This window comes from Ammospiza nelsoni, chromosome 2 (genome assembly GCF_027579445.1).
Source record: "Ammospiza nelsoni isolate bAmmNel1 chromosome 2, bAmmNel1.pri, whole genome shotgun sequence".
Lineage (NCBI taxonomy): Eukaryota > Metazoa > Chordata > Aves > Passeriformes > Passerellidae > Ammospiza > Ammospiza nelsoni.
Genome location: NC_080634.1, coordinates 1008638 through 1026176, shown reverse-complemented (window position 1 = coordinate 1026176; position 17539 = coordinate 1008638). Strand labels below are relative to the sequence as shown.

At 47.2% G+C, this 17539-nt stretch overlaps 1 protein-coding gene across 3 annotated transcripts in view; it reads left to right on the top strand.

Annotated features, from left to right (window-relative positions):
- Positions 1 to 3603, top strand: part of TIAM1 (TIAM Rac1 associated GEF 1) — a 143345-nt gene extending 139742 nt beyond the window's left edge. For all 3 annotated transcript variants that reach the window (XM_059466330.1, XM_059466331.1, XM_059466332.1), the window contains one exon: positions 1352 to 3603. In XM_059466330.1, coding sequence (XP_059322313.1) covers positions 1352 to 1794 — 443 coding nt within the window. In that variant the 3' untranslated portion in view covers positions 1795 to 3603. The remainder of the gene's footprint in view (positions 1 to 1351) is intronic.
- The last annotated feature ends 13936 nt before the right edge of the window (positions 3604 to 17539 follow it).

The following is a 17539-nucleotide window of genomic DNA, read 5'->3' as shown; positions in this document are numbered from 1 at the left end:
GCACTTGGTACTCCTATTTTTGTAATGGCCTCTCCTAAACCATGGATTTTCCTTTTCAGTTGACTTCAGGGAAAAGCAGGTTTTCATTTTCAGAACTCTGGATGCTGGAGGGAAGAAGTATTTTCTTCCAACCCCAAAGTGCACGGCATAGCTGTGTGTTTTGTCCTGGTCTGTTGTGTATTTCTTGTTCTGCTCACTAGATCCCGCCCTGCAGAGAGCCAGGCTTTCTGTGCCTCCTCAGAAGGGCAGGCCAGGCCAGCGCCAGCTGAGCCCAGCTTCTCACTCAGTGCTGCTGGAGATGCCAGACCTCCTTTCAGATTGGCTCTGTGGGGCATTTGTGTGATGAATTCTGCAGGGATTGAAATCCCACCTTGGAGTCCAGACCTCTCCCTACAGATAAAATTTGCAGCTGCTGAGCCATTGTAGTTAATGCACCTTGTGAGGCTCAGGGATGTTAAAATGCGACCTGAACCCCAAGGCAGAGCTGGATAAACTCATCCTGCAGTGCTGAGATGCTGTTCAGTGCAGGGGAGGAAACTCCAACCTCAGAGCTCTGTGTGTGCCCCTGAAGCACTGTGGTGCCTGCAGGATTTACCCCTGCTTGGGAAGATGTTCTGGCACAGAGGATGGGAATTTGCTAATTGGGCCAGTTGCTGAGTAGATGGAACTTCTGACAGCTCTTCTGAGTTGGGAGATTGGTTTTGTCCTCACCCAGAAGGGAGGAAGTGAGGAAGGGAGCAGCAGAGCCTGAACAGGGAATGTAATTCCCTGCAGCGTCTTCAGCACTGAGGTATCTCCTGGGAGAGCTGTAGGAAAGCTGCTCTGAGCCCAGATGTCCCTCTGCAAGGTGTGAAGCTGTTGGATTTTGGGGTGTGCTGGCAGCAGGGGCTGTGAGTGAGAATCTGAGCGGAGCAGATGCAGATGAGCGGTGCTGGCTGGCTGCCCAGTGCTCAGGAGGAGCAGTTCATGAGGGCCATGATCTGTGGCACGGTGGGTCCAGAGGCCATGATCCGTGACATGAGGGATCCAGAGGCCGCGATTTGTGACATGGTGGATCCAGAGGCCATTATCTGTGACATGGTGGATCCAGAGGCTGTGATCTGTGGCACAGTGGATCCAGAAGCCATGATCTGTGACATGAGGGATCCAGAGGCCGTGATCTGTGGCACGGTGGATCTGAGCAGCAGGAACTCCTCCTGTGGCCGCAGAGGCCTCATGGCGAGGAGGTGAGGATCCATGGCCACAGGGAGATGGGAGTGACGGGCCCTGCCCACCCCAGACAGGACTTAGCTTTAGGGCAGAGTTGTGCCGTGTGTAAAACACCTGTGGGGTTTTATCTTTGTGTGTGCAGTGTCAGCCCCCAGCAAGTCTCTGGGGAGAAGGAGGCGGCGGCTGGCCCGAAACAGGTTTACCATTGACTCGGAGGCCCTCCACGGCAGCAGCCCCGAGAAAGAGCCCGCGCAGGGAGGGGACACTGACCGCTGGGTCGAGGAGCAGTTCGACCTGGCGCAGTACGAGGAGCAGGAGGACATCAAGGAGACCGACATCCTGAGCGACGACGACGACTTCTGCGAGGCGGCGCGCGGGGCGCAGCGCGAGCTGCGGGAGCGGCTGCAGGCCACGTCGCTGCGGCCCGGCCCGGCCGGCGACGCGCACGCCGCCAGGATGGCCCAGCTGAGGAAGCAGGCCGCCCTGCCCGCCATCAACGGCGCCGCCGAGCCCCACGGCGAGGAGGTCATCTGGGTGCGGCGGGAGGACTTTGTGGCCGGCAGGAAGCTCAACACCGAGCTCTGAGGCGGCCCCAGGCCCTCCGTGACCCCGCGGGGCGCGCGCTTGCACGCACCGCTGCGGCAGCTCTGCCGGCCCCAAGCCGTGCGGCCACGCTCAAAACCAGGAATGAAACGAGCTTGAGGTCCTGTCTTGCGATAACCAAGGGCTTTCACACTACTTTATTTATTCTAAAACAATCAGGGGCTGAATCTGAGTACGGGGAGAACGTAATCACTGGAAAACAAATGACTCTGGGTGTCTTAACCTCTGTGCAGCCAATGGGCTCCGGCAGGAGCGCGAGGACAGAGGGGTTGGTGAAAGCCGTCGGTCGTAGGCTTATCTCCTTCTTGAGGAAACTGCCTTTTTAACCTGTACAGTCACAGTACTCTGACTCCCTTTCCCTCTCTAAATGTAAGAGAATATTCATGTATTTTAGGAATGTGTGAGGAAAGGTTTGGGATTTATGTCGTGTTCAGTCCTCTTGGTCTGTGGCTGGTCTAATTTAATGTCGATGTTGGAAGCTCTAGTTTTACATACTCTTGTAAAGATGCCAAACTCTCTTGGAAGAGATCCAAATTTAACACTTGAAGAGATATTTTTTTGTATTTTACCTGAGATGCAGGGGCACAAAGGGGTAAGAGATTTAGGGTAGCTCCACGTCTAGGATACGAGGCTAGCTTTTTGCAGAGGGTTAGGAACGGTGGTTTTATATTAAAATATGAACTGGAAAACTCTTATTTAGGTACAACTTTCTTCAGGAAAAGGTTTATTGTATATGTTTGAGACTGGAGTTTAGTTAGCTAATAAAAAGAAAAATAAAATGACATGACTGAATTGCAGTGGAGCAAAGGGATCTGTGGCGTGCCCTTGCTGGAGGCACAGATCCCTTTGCCCCACTCTCTCTGGCAGAATTTGGGCTTGGGGGACAAGGAATTCATGGCCAAAAAACTGACCTAGCCCACTCTTCTACTGTGGGTGAAACTAGTGTATTTTAATTACTTTACAAAAGCTTTTCCACTGCAATATAGGATCAAAAAAGTTCTACGCAGGTAAACTTCTTTAACATTTTAAATCTTTTATTTAAACATCTAAAACAGGGTAAAATGTGACTAAAATCTTGTGGTTTTTAAGTAGACTTCCAAATATGAAACACAAAATAGCACTTTTTTTGTTTTTAGGATTTATATAGCTTTCCCCATTGCAGTCTCACCTATAGGAAAAAGAAAAAAAAAAAAGGAAGATTATATGAAATTTTGTTTCATTTTGTCGGTATCTATTGGTGTTTGACACATCACTAGGTACTTTGAGAACCTGAAATTTTATAATAGCCTTAGGATTATATTTTATAAAATCCACTCTGACTATATTTTAAAACATAACAAGAATTATCCCCTTCCCCCCGAAACATCCATCACTGTCTGTGTGTCCCAGCTGGCATCCTCCCCTCCCTCCCCTGGTTTCTGGTGCACTATACTTGACTTATGGAAGCTTTCTCTAGTAACTTTTTGCTATCTCCTGGTTTCTTTTGGTAAGAGCTTTAGAAGAGTTTCTACCCCCTTTGTATGACCACCTGGTTGTTTTTGTACCATCACCTGTCGGTGTCCCACGTGCTGGAGGGTTTGGCTGTCCTGGGCTGCTCCCAGAGGAGGCAGTCAGCACTCAAATACTGGAAGGCTGGTACTGGCAAGGTACCGTGGCTCTTGTACATAATGTCATGACATGTCTATGTCAAAGGTTCTTATATATTTCTTTTATAAGCTGAAAGAAGGTCTATTTTTATGTTTTTAGTTCTATGAATGGAACGTTGTAAATGCCTGTCAGAAATAAAATGCTGGAGGAAAAAAGAACCAAAAATAGCTGCAGAGAGTGGTGTGTGGAGAGGTCACAGGAGGGCCGTGAGGTGGGAAGGGTGGTACCAGGGAGGAGGTCCTGCATTCCCAGCTGGAAAGGAGCCCCCAGGTAAGGCTCTGCTCGTGTTGTGGTGAGGGGACAATTCCCATTTCCCCTATGGCATCCATAACCAGCTGCTTTTCCAGGCTGGTCACAAGGAACCTTCGAGTGAGTGTTCCAAAGAAAAAGGTAAAAAGCAGCAAATTCCCCAGTAATTCCAATTGCATTGGAGGAGCTCCCCCGTCTCTCCATGGCCAGTTCCTTGGCCAGTCCCTCTCCCTTTGGGGTGCTGGGTTTGGCCCAGATTTGGGGAGTGTGGTGTGGGTTGGTGTTGGCACAGCAGTGGGCGAGCGTGGGCACCCACGGGTGGCACTCTCTGGGGCATGACCAAAATGACACAGGGGAAATGGCATCCAAGTGGGCTGGGGTGTGTGCATCACTCCCACAGCATGCCTTGCAGCAATGCAGTGTTTGCTGCTTCAGCAGGATTATTTTTGGCTTGTGAGGCTGCCAGGCCAATCCAAACTCCTCAGGAAATCGGGGAAAGGGTGAGAAGAAGACAGTGAGGGCCTGGAGAAGAAAGCAGCACACAAGAGGTGACAAGTGACACGGGCATGCCGGCTCCACAGCTGGAATGCTTTGGCTTTAAAGCCCTGTGCTGCCACCAGCCAGAAACAGAGGACCACAGAGGGAATTCCTCCTGCAGCTCCCTGTGCAGCTTGGAGAGGTGGGCAGCAGTTCCTTGTTTTTGTGCCAGGCCAGACCTGGGTGTCCCCTGTGGCAGAGGGCTGTGCCAGGTCCCAGCTGGCAGGGTCAGTTAATTGATGTCCCCTCTGCCATCACAGCTTGGCCCAGCAGCCAGGTGCTCTGCTTCTGGGGAAAACACTGCTGGAAACAAAAGGAAACAATTAGAAATACCAGCCTGAAAAATAAAGAGGGCTTGAAATTAATTAATGGTGCAGGGAACAGATCAAAGGCAGAAACTGGGATCCATAAAGCTGCAGAGGGGTGTGAATAGAATACTAAATATGTTCTAGGCTGCCCATGGATGGAGGGCAGGCTCTGAATCAACCTGGGGTGGCATTTTGCCTGTGGGCACAATCCTGGGGAGATGGAGGGAGCCCCAGAGAGGGACACAGGCTATTCTGGACCAGCTGTGCCCAGGCCCCAGGAGCCTCTGGTGCTGCATTTGGAACCCAGCTGCCCAGCCCTGGATCCAGCAGCTTTTTCCTTCAGTTCCTGAACAAAAACCTGCTCTGCTGCCAGGTTGGTCCAGCAGGAAGCCTCGCTCCTCAAATTTCCTCTGTGGTAGCCTGGAGGCTGCTCTGGCTGCACGGGGTTGGGGTTGGGGTTGGGGTTGGGGTCAGGATTAGGGTTAGGATTAGGGTTAGTGTAAGGATCAGGGTCTCCCAGATGTGCTGAAGGTTTTTCCTCACTCATCAGAGCTGACACCCACATCACAGCATCCCGGGATTCCTGAGTGTTCCCTGTGATTCCTGCTGGGCTGGCACAGTCCGTGCTGTGCCCGTGAGGGCAGTGACCAGTGCCAGGGTCAGAGTGACCGTGCCTGGACAGGAGTGACCATGTCCATGTTCACTGCCAGGACCAGAGTGACCATTGCCGCCCGGTGCCGATGCTCTCCCTCTCTCTCTCCGGTGAATCCAGGATTCGGTGCCGATGCTCTCCGTGTCTCTCTCCCAGGTAAATCCAGGATTCGGTGCCGATGCTCTCCGTGTCTCTCTCCCAGGTAAATCCAGGATTCGGTGCCGATGCTCTCCCTCTCTCTCTCCCAGGTAAATCCTGGATTCGGTGCCGATGCTCTCCCTCTCTCTCTCCGGTAAATCCAGGATTCGGTGCCGATGCTCTCCGTGTCTCTCTCCCAGGTAAATCCAGGATTCGGTGCCGATGCTCTCCCTCTCTCTCTCCCAGGTAAATCCTGGATTCGGTGCCGATGCTCTCCCTCTCTCTCTCCCAGGTAAATCCTGGATTCGGTGCCGATGCTCTCCCTCCCTCTCTCTCCCAGGTAAATCCAGGATTCGGTGCCGATGCTCTCCCTCCCTCTCTCCCAGGTAAATCCTGGATTCGGTGCCGATACTCTCCGTGTCTCTCTCCCAGGTAAATCCTGGATTCGGTGCCGATACTCTCCCTCCCTCTCTCTCCCAGGTAAATCCAGGATTCGGTGCCGATGCTCTCCCTCCCTCTCTCCCAGGTAAATCCAGGATTCGGTGCCGATGCTCTCCCTCCCTCTCTCCCAGGTAAATCCAGGATTCGGTGCCGATGCTCTCCCTCCCTCTCTCCCAGGTAAATCCAGGATTCGGTGCCGATGCTCTCCCTCCCTCTCTCTCCCAGGTAAATCCAGGATTCGGTGCCGATGCTCTCCGTGTCTCTCTCCGGTAAATCCTGGATTCGGTGCCGATGCTCTCCGTGTCTCTCTCCCAGGTAAATCCAGGATTCGGTGCCGATGCTCTCCCTCCCTCTCTCCCAGGTAAATCCTGGATTCGGTGCCGATGCTCTCCGTGTCTCTCTCCCAGGTAAATCCTGGATTCGGTGCCGATGCTCTCCGTGTCTCTCTCCCAGGTAAATCCAGGATTCGGTGCCGATGCTCTCCCTCCCTCTCTCCCAGGTAAATCCAGGATTCGGTGCCGATGCTCTCCCTCCCTCTCTCCCAGGTAAATCCAGGATTCGGTGCCGATGCTCTCCCTCCCTCTCTCCCAGGTAAATCCAGGATTCGGTGCCGATGCTCTCCCTCCCTCTCTCCCAGGTAAATCCAGGATTCGGTGCCGATGCTCTCCCTCTCTCTCCCAGGTAAATCCTGGATTCCCGCTCCGTTCCAGCCGCGGACGGCGGGTGTCCCCCTTGCCCCGCGAATCCCTCCCGGCTCCTGGGCAATCCCAGAGCAATCCCAGAGTTTTCCACTCCTAACCAGACCCATGAACAGGGAATGACTGCCAGGCAGCGGGCAGCGGCATCCCCGCTCTGCTGGCGCTGCAGAAGCGCCCCTGCCATCCCTCCAGGGGCTCTGTGCCTCATTCCATCAGGGAAAGCAATTCCAGCGGTGGTTCGGCTTCTCTTCCTCTCAGCAGAGATGAAACCCCTCTAATTCACTGCTCAAGGGGCGTTGGAGAGCCCAGGAGCTCTGAGCTTGTCTCGGGGTGCTGAGGATGGAATGGGCTCAGTGCTAGAGGAGGCAGAGGGATGTGGAGCAAAGCTGGGGTGGAAATGCTCTAAAAGAGATTCTGCTCTGTCCCCTGCGACAGGTTCCTAGAAAAAGATTCACCAAAAATGCCCTTCAGATCTCCAATATGAAATTAAAAACTCGGGCAGAGGGAGAGCATCAGCTCTCTTTAAGGTCACTGCAATACCACACTATTAGCTGAATTATTTCCAGGAAAAGGAGATTAAAACAAAGTTGCTTGAAAAGATGAGAAAATCCAATCCTCTGCCCCCACTAACCCTCAGGAGACAGGAGGAAATGAGCAGCTGCTAATGAAGAGATTTTTAAATTACTCTTCTTTGCCCGTCTCGTGTGTAGAAGAGCTGTTGTTAAAGGTAAAATAAAACAGCAGTTTTATTCAGCTGTGGGAGAGTTAGGGCTGTTTTATTGAGGATATTTAGCTGCCAGACATCCTCCTGCCACCAATAACAGCAGTTACACCTGTGGAGTGTGGAGCAGATCTTTTGGGGAAGCACAGCACACCAACTAAACTTTCTCTTGGATTCTGCTCTCTGGTCCTGAAGGCAAGGAAACCAAAATGAGGTGAGGAAGGGCTGTCCCCACATTTAAATATGTTGTTTTTACAGGAGGGAAAGGGCTTTTCTCTGCCTCACAGGGAGCTGGGGTTGCTGGGAGGTGGCAGTGACAGTGGCAAACAGCTTCATTTTCTCCTCTAGAGACAAAACACAGAAAGAAATGCAGTTTGTGTGAGGTACATTCCCACAAATAAACCTTTTCTGCAGCATGGCAGGGGGTTTTTGGCTTGGCACTTGGGGAAATCACTGATTTCACTGCCACCAAAACGTGTATAGGCGGTTCCACATCCATGCTCATGGTGGCACCCTGGCTCTGTGAGCTGCAGAGGCACAGGAACAGAGCAGGAGAATCCTCCTCATCACCAGGAATGGAGCAGGAGAACCCCCTGATCCCCAGGAACAGAGCAGGAGAACCCCCTGATCCCCAGGAATAGAGGAAGAGAATTCCCTGATCCCCAGGAATAGAGCAGGAGAATTCCCTGATCCCCAGGAATAGAGGAGGAGAAAAAAATGTTGTTTTAATTAATCCCATTGAAATGATAAATTGTGTGTTAATCTGAGATTACTCTCAGCAAAGTTGCCACAAGCTGCTTTAGTGGGATGACAGCAGGGGAAAATGGCTGAAACTTTAATTTGTTTATAGACTAACTCTGATGTGCTCCGGTGACCAAAGCCTGGGAGAGGAAGATAGATTGGACACCTGGAATGCAGAATTTATGGACCACAAGGACACTTTGCAGAAAGCAGAAGGTAAAGAAGATGCTAAAAAAGACTCACTACGTCTTGGAAAGGAAAACTACATTTGGAGGAAAAAGGTACTAAAAATACAGAGTAATTAGCATGGAGAGTGAGAAATAATAACCAATAGAGGAGAGAATGCTAATTAATGAAGGAGAATGATGTCATTTAGAACCAATAAATGCAAATTTCTTCTTTCTTGCTGAAAATGTATAAACAAGTGGGGAAGCTGTGTAGCAGCATCCGTGCGGAGGCCGTGTGGAATTTTGTCAGCCACACACAGAAACCTTGGCCAGGAATACAATCATGCCTGACTTTGTGCTGACAGTGCAACGGGCGTGTTGGGAGAGGATTTGGTGCCATGGGAGGGTTGAGAGAACCACTCAGAAGCTGTCACAGCACAAATATTTATACAGGGACACGAGGAATGAGAGAGCCTTGGCTGTGGGGCAGAACCATCCACCAGGAGCTGAGATTTGGATTTGTAGAGAATTCCCCGGGTTTGAGAGCTCAGCAAAAGCTGACAGGCCAAGAAACACTTATAATTAGGGAATAGTTGGGTTTTGATTGTGATCATGTGAATGATAACATCTGTATTGTCTCACTGTTCCCATGAGACCGAAAATGGAATCAAAGCTTTTAAAACATCTCTCAGGGGCAGAAAAGGGCACAATCCAACAAAACCACAGGAACTGATCCTGCAGCATCCAGGGAAAGCTCCTTGTGTGCCCACAGCACAACCCAGCCCAACGCAAGAGGGGAAAGTGGCTCAGAAAGGCTCTGTAAGGAATGGAACAAAGGGCTGGATGTTTCCCAATCCCTGCAGGCACAAATGGGAGGAAAATGGCAGATCAGGAGCCCACTGATGAGTGACAATCCACAATAATCGTTCCAGCTGCAGGGCCTGGAGCTGCGCCGCTGCCTTCAGCAGCGCAGGGGGAACCTGGCTGGGACAGAGCCTGGAGGGCGAAAATTGGAGAATTTTCCTTGGATGGTTACTGAAAACACCTTTTTAATTCCTGCGGGTCTTTTTGTGGGCTTTTTTATATTTTTTGGGGGGCTTTTGTTTCTTTTGGTTTGATTTTTTGGTGGGGTTTTTTTGGTGTTTCTTTTTTGTTGTTGTTTTTTTTTTTTTTGTTCTTGTTGTTGGGGTTTTTTGGGGTTTTTTTTTGTTGGGTCTTTTGTTTTGGTTTTGGGTTTTTTGCGTTTGTTTTTTGTTTGGTTTTGGGTTTGTTTTGTTTTTTTTTGTGTGGTTTTTTTGTGTGTTTCTTTTTTGTTGTTGTTTTGGGGTTTTTTGATGGTTTTTTGTTGGTTTTGGTTTTTTGAGTTTGGTTTTTTTTTGGTTTTGGGGTGTTTTGTTTTTTCTTTTTTGTTGCTGTTGTTTTGGTTTTTGTTTTTTTTTTTTTATTGGATTTTTTTGTTTGTTTTGTTTTTGGTTTCTTGAGTTTCTTTTTTGCTTTTTTTTTTTTTTTTTTTTTTTTGGTTTTGTTTGTTTGTTTTTTGTTTCGTTTTTGTGGATCTTTTTAATTTTGGGGGTTTTTTTTTCCCTTTTGCAATGAACCTCCTTGTTCTGCCATCCCAGATTTCTGCGCCCCACACCTTGTCTCCCTCAGGACAGGTCTGTATCCCCCTGTGAGGAGCAGAGGTGCTGCTGCTGCTGCTGTGCTCCCTCCAGATGGGCCTGAAGGGAAGGGAGCCCAGCCCGGCCCTCAGTGGCACCCAGAGACCGGGCTCGGCCTTGCTCAACCTCAGCCAGACAAGCTTTGCGTTCAGCAAAACTAATATTTTTAATTGATTCAGCAAAATTAATTTTCCCCTCAGGGGAAGACTAACCCACAAACTCCAGAGGTTTGTGTCCCAAAAGGAGACAGAGGAGTCCTTTTTCTTTATTCCAATAAAGGGAGAGGCCATGGGGCATCCCCTGGGATCTCTCACATTTTTGGAGGATGCAGCCTCCTGTTTATCCCAATTTCCAGCCACATCTCCCTTCTCTTTCCCCATTTCTGAGGTACTTGAGAGGTTCAGACTCCCTGATACACCTGATACCAGAGATTTCCCTCTAATGTATAACCCTCCCTTTCATTTTTTAATTCTTAAGGAATTCAGGGGTGTTTCTTCCCCATTGTTTCTTTCATCTTTCCATGTCTAATTTCGTTTATCAGCAAACCCAAAGTTTATGCCCCTCAGAAGAGCCCTGCTGCAGCCCCTCACTAAATGCTGGCAAAATGGGATTTTTGACAAGAGGGATTTTCCTCTGCACCAACCACAGCGACATCAGGGGCTCTGAACTAATTTGCTTTGTTGTCAGCCAGATAAAGATATTAACTTAATGCCTTTTGTTCCTCCACAGGGTGTTTTAGGCAGCGAGCAGAATTAATTGTGTTGACACAATGGATTTATTGTTTCAACAAAACTCCTGTCTGTTTTCAGGCAGTGGGAAGAGGGACTTGACAAAAGCAATTCTGGTACCGGGGGGTTCTTATGAAGCTGAATTTTGGGCCTGATCAAACACCACTGGTGTAAAACAGAGCCTGAAGGGAAGCCCAGGGCTGTGAGGCAGAGAGCACAAGGAATACATTGATTTTAGGGGCTGTTTTGCTCTCCTCAATTTGCCAATTTTTACACTTTTTGTGCCCGAACCTGCACTGGTGTCCCTGGCTCTGGGGCTGGGAAAGGATTAAACCCAGAATTTGGACTGAGACCCTGGAAAAGGCTCCCAAACTGAGGAGCTGCTGGAAGTGAGAATGTGGATTTATGGTTTAAAGCAGAGAAAGGAAAGTTTAGAGTTTTAGAGTTTAAGATATAGAAAAATAGAAGTAATTACAGAGGTAAACAAGGAGTTCAGAGTGCAGCACTGTAGGTTTGTGTGTCACAACATGATTGGCTGAGAAAACTCACTCTGCAGGTGCTTTAAAATATCCCATTGTTGTTTTTTTGCCAAAAATATCGGTCTCTGTATCAAAGCCCTTTACACTGCACTCCTTTAAAGCCACAATAATTTTGAATTGCTCTCAGGCCTGCAATAAGCACAGAAAAGCATTTTTCCTGCTTTTTCTGTCAGCTTCATTCACTTGGTGCAAAAACTGGATGTGGCTTTGGGCAGCACAGTATTAGAACGAAAAGCTGTTAGAGAGCATCCAAAGGAGGGAATGTTTGTTTTGTTTCGCTAGTTGCAGTTTTTGGTATTTTTGCTTGTTTCAGTTTTAGTTTTGTTCTCCTTGTTTCAGTTTTTGTTAGTTTTGTTTTGCTGTTTTTCAGTTTTTGTGAGTTTTGCTTTGCTTGTTTCAGTGTTTTGTTTGTTTTGCTTTTCCAGTTTGAGTTTGTTTTGCTTATTTCAGTTTTTGTTCGGTTTTGCTTGTTTCAGTGTTTTGCTTGATATGTTTTGCTTTTTTCAGTTTTTGTTTGGTTTGCTTGGCTTGTTTCAGTTTCTGTTAGTTTTGTTTTGGTTTTCAGTTTCTGTTTATTTTGTTTTGCTTATTTCAGTTTTTTGGGCTTTTTGCTTGTTTCAGTTTCTGTTTTGCTTTGCTTGTTTCAGTTTTCTGTCGGTTTTTTATCGTGTTTTTAGTGGTTTGCTGCTGTTTTTCACTGCTGCAGGCACAGAGGCTGCCCCGTGTGTGCCTCCCCCTGCCCAGCCCATCCCTGGAGGATCTGGGGAGGAATTTGGGGTGACCCAGCCCATGGGCAGGGCATTGCTGCTGGCTGGCACTGCCCAGGTGAGTGAGGGCTCAGCTCTGCCTGGTGGCACCCATTTCTGTGGGGTGTCCCTCTTTATGCACAGGGAACCTCACCTGGGGCTCTCTGAACAGCCTCAGCCCAGTTAATTGATCCTGTTGATTCTGCTGGCTGCAGAAAAGCAGAATTAAGAGTGAAATGGGGTTGGGAGTGGGTTGTGCTTCCTCTGGGGGGAGATGCGGGGCTTTCACTTGGCCTGGCCTCTTTGCTGGAATGAATATTGTTCTCCTTGGGCTCCAGAACATCCTGGGGATGCAGGAGAGCATCCTTGACTCCAGAACATCCTGGGGCTCCAGGAGCACACCCTGGGTCTGCAGGAGAGCATCCTTGGGCTCCAGCCCCTTTCCTCTATCCCAGGGTGCTCCAGCCTGGCTTGGGCACTGCCAGGGATCCAGGGGCAGCCACCAAGTTCCCACCCTGGCAGGGAATTCCTTCCCAAAATCCCACCCAAACCCTCTCTCTCCTTTTGCAGCCATTCCCCGTGTCCTGCTGTTCCCAAACCCCTGCAAACAGCCTCTCTCCATTTTTCCTGTAGGTGCTGAAATCCTGCTTGTCTTTCTGAGGAACTGGTGATTGCCTGCACATTCCGTGGTGTTTTGGGATAATGGGAATTGATATTCAGCAGCAGTCTGACGTGGGAATTGTACCAGCCTCCCAAAAGAAGAGGCCTGTTGGAGATGTGTAATGACAACGTTCCTGCACGGCTGCTTTTGTGAGGGGGGATAATTTGGCAGCCCTGGAGCTGCTGTTGGCTCTGCAGTTGGTGGGGAATGCTGGAGTGAACGTTCCCCCAGAGCTGCTGCTGGGAGCCTGGAGCCTGTGGAGCTGCTCTGGGGTGAACTGGTGCCATGGCACTGCGCTGCCTCCGTCCAAAAAGAAATTATTTCATTTTCCTTAAACCTTTAGGAAAAGGAATTCATGCTCAAATGGCCTTAGCTTTTATTTTTTCCTACAAATAATGTTGGATCCTATGTGATAATTTATCCACAGAAACACTTTTTTATCCTCCCCTACTCCTAATGAGGAATTTCTGCAGACAGGAAATCCTTAAATGTGGAAAGGCCAGAGGCTGGTACAAGCTGAACAGAGGAAGATAAAGATCAAATACAAAACCACGGTGTAACGAGATAAGAGGCAACACAGCCTCAGAACAAAATATTTAGATAAGGATTATTTGGGACACTGCAGGAAAGGGGTTGGAGGTTGAGGGCTCTGCTTTTCCTCCCCACACTCCTCATCCTCCCCATCCCTCTCCAGCCTCTCCCTTGGGCTGTTGTCCTTGGAGCTGCTCAGAAATTGTCACTGAGCAAGGACAGTGCTGCAGAACCACCATGAAAGGAACCTGGCCTGTTTGGAATAAGAAAAATTCCCTGTCCTTGCTTTCCTGCAGAGAGGGAACTGTGGGGTAATGACGCCCATGTCATAAATCTATTTTGATAATTTTTTAAAAAATTTTTAATTTCATTCCCATTTTTTATTTATTATTTTCATTTTTAATTTTATATCCCATTCCCACCTGTGCAATCTCAGCGCAGTCACGGAGGGAGGCTGGAGCCCAGCCCTTGGGTAAAACCAAAGCAGTGGTTTTTTATCTTTAATGGAGATAGCAGCTGGAAGTGCTGTCAGCCAGCGTGGGCAGCAGGAATGGCAGGAATGCTGCCCACAGGAGCCTGGGGACCTGTGGGCAGGGAAAATGAAAGGTAACGTGGTGGTGGTGGTGGTGTAACCTCCAGGGCTGGAGCCACAAATGATGGGAAACTCTTAACCAAACCAGCTGGGGCAATGTCCATCTGAGGGTTCAGCTCCCTCTGTGAGCCAAGGAAAGCTGAGCCTCTGGAGCTCTTGGGCCACTACAGAAATCCCGTTTTGGGTTTCTGTGCCCCTGTTCCAAGCCTGGAAGGTGTTTCAGACCCAAATTTTCAGCACATTTTAGGTCCAAATACACAGAATAAAAGTGCCTGCAGCTCTCACCCTCTCTGGAGAGAAGGGCAGAGCTCCAAGCATGAAAACTCACAGAAAAGCTGGAAACTGACTGCAGGGGTATCAATTCCTTAACACACTGGGAATGGGGACAAAAGGGAAGGTGAAATTGTCCCTGCACATGTTTGTTTGCCACCACACCACAGGATCCTGAGGCTGGCAGTGAGCTGTGATGAGCTGCTCGCAGGCACTTTGATACTTGCCCTTGATGAAATGACACGTCTGAATGCAGAGAGGAGCAGCTAATGAGATTGCTGCCTTGCCCCTTCCCTGGGTCTTAATTATAAACAAGCAGATGCAATTCAGAACATCAAATAAGATTTGCCCACATTCCCTTCCAAAAACGGTTTTGAGCAAGACGAGGCACTTAAATCTAATCCTTCCAAGAATGCACAGACACTGAATCCCCGATGCAGACACAATCTGACCACGGGTTTCTGTGGGAGCCTAATGCTTTTGTAAATTAATCAATAACATGGTTAAATGATATTTGCTCAGCTAATTATTTTCTGTGTCCTGTAAATTAGAAGAGCCTCAGTCCCAGGGAGGAGCAGCCCTGCTGTTTGTGCCCCGTTGGTGTTTGCCTGCTGATGCTTTATTTGTTTGTGTTTGTTTGTTTCTTCTGCTGGGCTGGGGGCTGCAATGATAATTCCATTTTTTTGACCCGGCCAAATCCATTCCAGCAGGGAAATGCTGTCCTCCAAACCCAAACTGGGGGAGCAGGATTTCATCCCCTGGGAAACCCTGGGGACATTTTGGATGCTGGGGATGGACCTAGGCTGGGTTCCCAGTGATTTTGAAGCGTGGGGTGGGTGAGATGATGATGTTCAGGGCTTCCTTGTGACCTAAATCATTCTGTGATTCCAGAAATTTGGTTATCCGAGAAATTTCCCCACTCACTTTTCCTGAAGTCCTGTGCCCAGCAGTGACTGCAGCAGGCAAAGCAGCAGAAACCCAATTATACCTAAAATAGACCCTACACAAATGAATATATAGAAAATATTTTACTACATTTATATACATATTTTGTAGAATAAAAACTATACTATATTTAGTGTATATACCCCCAGCATGGGGGGGCTGAGATGATTTTCAGGGGCTCCTTCTCACCTGAGTTCTTCTGAGATTCCAGGAATCTGCTTATCCAAGAAATTTCCTCACTCAGTTTTCCTCAAGTCCTGGACCCAGACACCTGCAGAAACCCAAAAGGACCCATCAGGGCTCCGAGGGCCAGAAGCAGCAGGAGAGAACCCCTGCCTTCCCATTGTCCACGTTTTCCATGTTTTCATGGGCAGCAGCCAGCAGCAGATGTTGGGTAAGTCGCTGGCCATGAAAGACAAACTGAATGTGGAAAGATTTGTAGAATGCTTCTGACTTTGCCTCCTAGCCATGGTTTACACACCCAAACACACCTGGGCAGCACAAAATATTCCCTGGAAACGGGACTTTTATCCCTTTGCACATTCAGCACTCATGCATTTGCTTTCTGCTCTTGAATACGTATAAACGGCAAGGGAAAAAGAAAGTTCGCATGAACAGCAGCAGGCTTGGATTTCAATATCCAGCTAGTTATAGCCTGAATTGTTCTTTTACTGTGTAACAAATTAGGTTTTCTCTTAACACATGGAGTTCAATTTGGCCACAGAAGTATCCTGGTTTGTGCCTGGGGTTTTATTTCCCATGCTAGGGCACATTCACAGATTAGCCTCAATATTTCATGCATGCGTTCATAGCTATAAGAATTTGTACAAAGAATCTACTGTTCCCTGTGTGTTTGGGGTTTTTTTCTTAGACTTTTACCTATGGTTTCTGTTGTTCTGGTTTTCATAAATATCTTCACCTGGCATTTTGCAGGAAAGCAAAAAACAAAGACAAGACACATTCAATGGGCAGTTCACCTTCTCGCCATAAATCTAAAGGGGTTTTGGTTTTGTTTATATCTATAAATATATCTATATTTTTGTATATATAATGTAATATATATTTTATATAAATATATATATTATAAAATATATATTTTAAATATATATTATATATATAAAATATTCCTGATTTCAGCACCCCCCAGGGACTGCACCAGGCCTTCCCATCCCTCAGCATGAGCACAGCCACAGGTAAGGGCAGGGCTTGGGGCTCTGTATTATTGATTTTTAAAATAATTATTCCCATGCAGAGCACTTGCCTCAGAAGGGACATTCATCCCCAGTGGCTCTGGCTGCTTCCAGCTCTTCCAGAGGGATTCGAGGTCTGGCAAAAAGGAATGAGAACCTGCCTTGGCCCCTTGCTGCTCTTTGCTGTGGCTGGGGGCTCAGCCACCCCAGGGGGTTCTGGACGTTGTATATATATAAATAATGTTATATATATAAAAATAATGTTATTTTGGTAGTGCCTTGTGTTATTTTGGTAGTAACTTGGCTTATCTTGAGAGTGACTTGGGTTATTTTGGAAGTACTTTGGTTACTTTGATAGGAACTTGGGTTATCTTGATAGTGCCTTGGTTAATTTTGATACTAACTCGGTTTATTTTGATAATAACTTGGGTTATTTTGATAGTATCCTGGGTTATTTTGCTAGTAACTCATGTTATTTTGATAGTGCCTTGGATTATTTTGATAGTAATTTGGGTTATTTTGGTAGTACTTTGGTTATTTTGGTAGTGCCTTGGGTTATTTTGAGAGTAACTTGTGTTATTTTGGTAGTAACTTGGCTTATTTGGTAATAACTTGGCTTATTTTGATAGTGCCTTTTGTTATTTTGGTAGAAACTTGTGTTATTTTGTTAGTAACTTGACTTATTTTGATAGCAGCTTGGGGTTTTTTGGGTAGTAACTTGGGTTATTTTGGTAGTACTTTGGGTTATTTTGGTAGTGTTTTTTGTTATTTTGGCAGTAATTTGAGATATTTTGGAACAGCTTTTGTGTGCTGAGGCTCTGCCCCTGCCTTGGGGCGCATTCTGTGTGACAAACAGCAATAAATGGTTTGAGATTACACCACGGTATGAAATCCTGCTGCAAGGAGGAGCTGAGTTAAACAGCTGAGGGTTTGGGGTTTATTCTGCCTGGGACAGAAGGGATAACAGTGACTAAAGACAAGATAATAATGGTTTAGAAGAAAAGCATTCACTCAGGGATTGATTTATTGCAGCCTTAATGGAGGGTTGCCTGCAGAGTTTATCCAGCAGAGGAAGGTGAGCTGGAATACATGAAAAAATATCCCTTATTTCAGAGAATAAACACAGCTCTCTGTGTACGTCCCAATTACCCTCCTTCCAGGGAAAGTTAATATTTCCTTTGTAGCCCATTAAGGTCAAACTCATTCGCAGCCTTTTTTTAGAGGCAGCAAACTGGTGGCTTACAGCATTTCTCTTCCAGAATTGCACACAACACAAACACAGGATGCTTGCCGCAGAACTCTTGTGGTATGTATATATAAATTTTTAATTATTATATCTTTATTTTTAAAATATATTTTTTAAAAATATATATTTTTAAATATATATTATTTCTTTATTTTAAATATATATTTTAAAAATATATACTATTTCTTTATTTTTAAAATATATATATTTCTATTTTTAAATATATATATTTTAATATATATATTTTAAATATATATGTTTTTATACAGGGATCCTTTGTACAACCAGCCCTAGATTTTTGCTGAGGCCCACTCACACACAC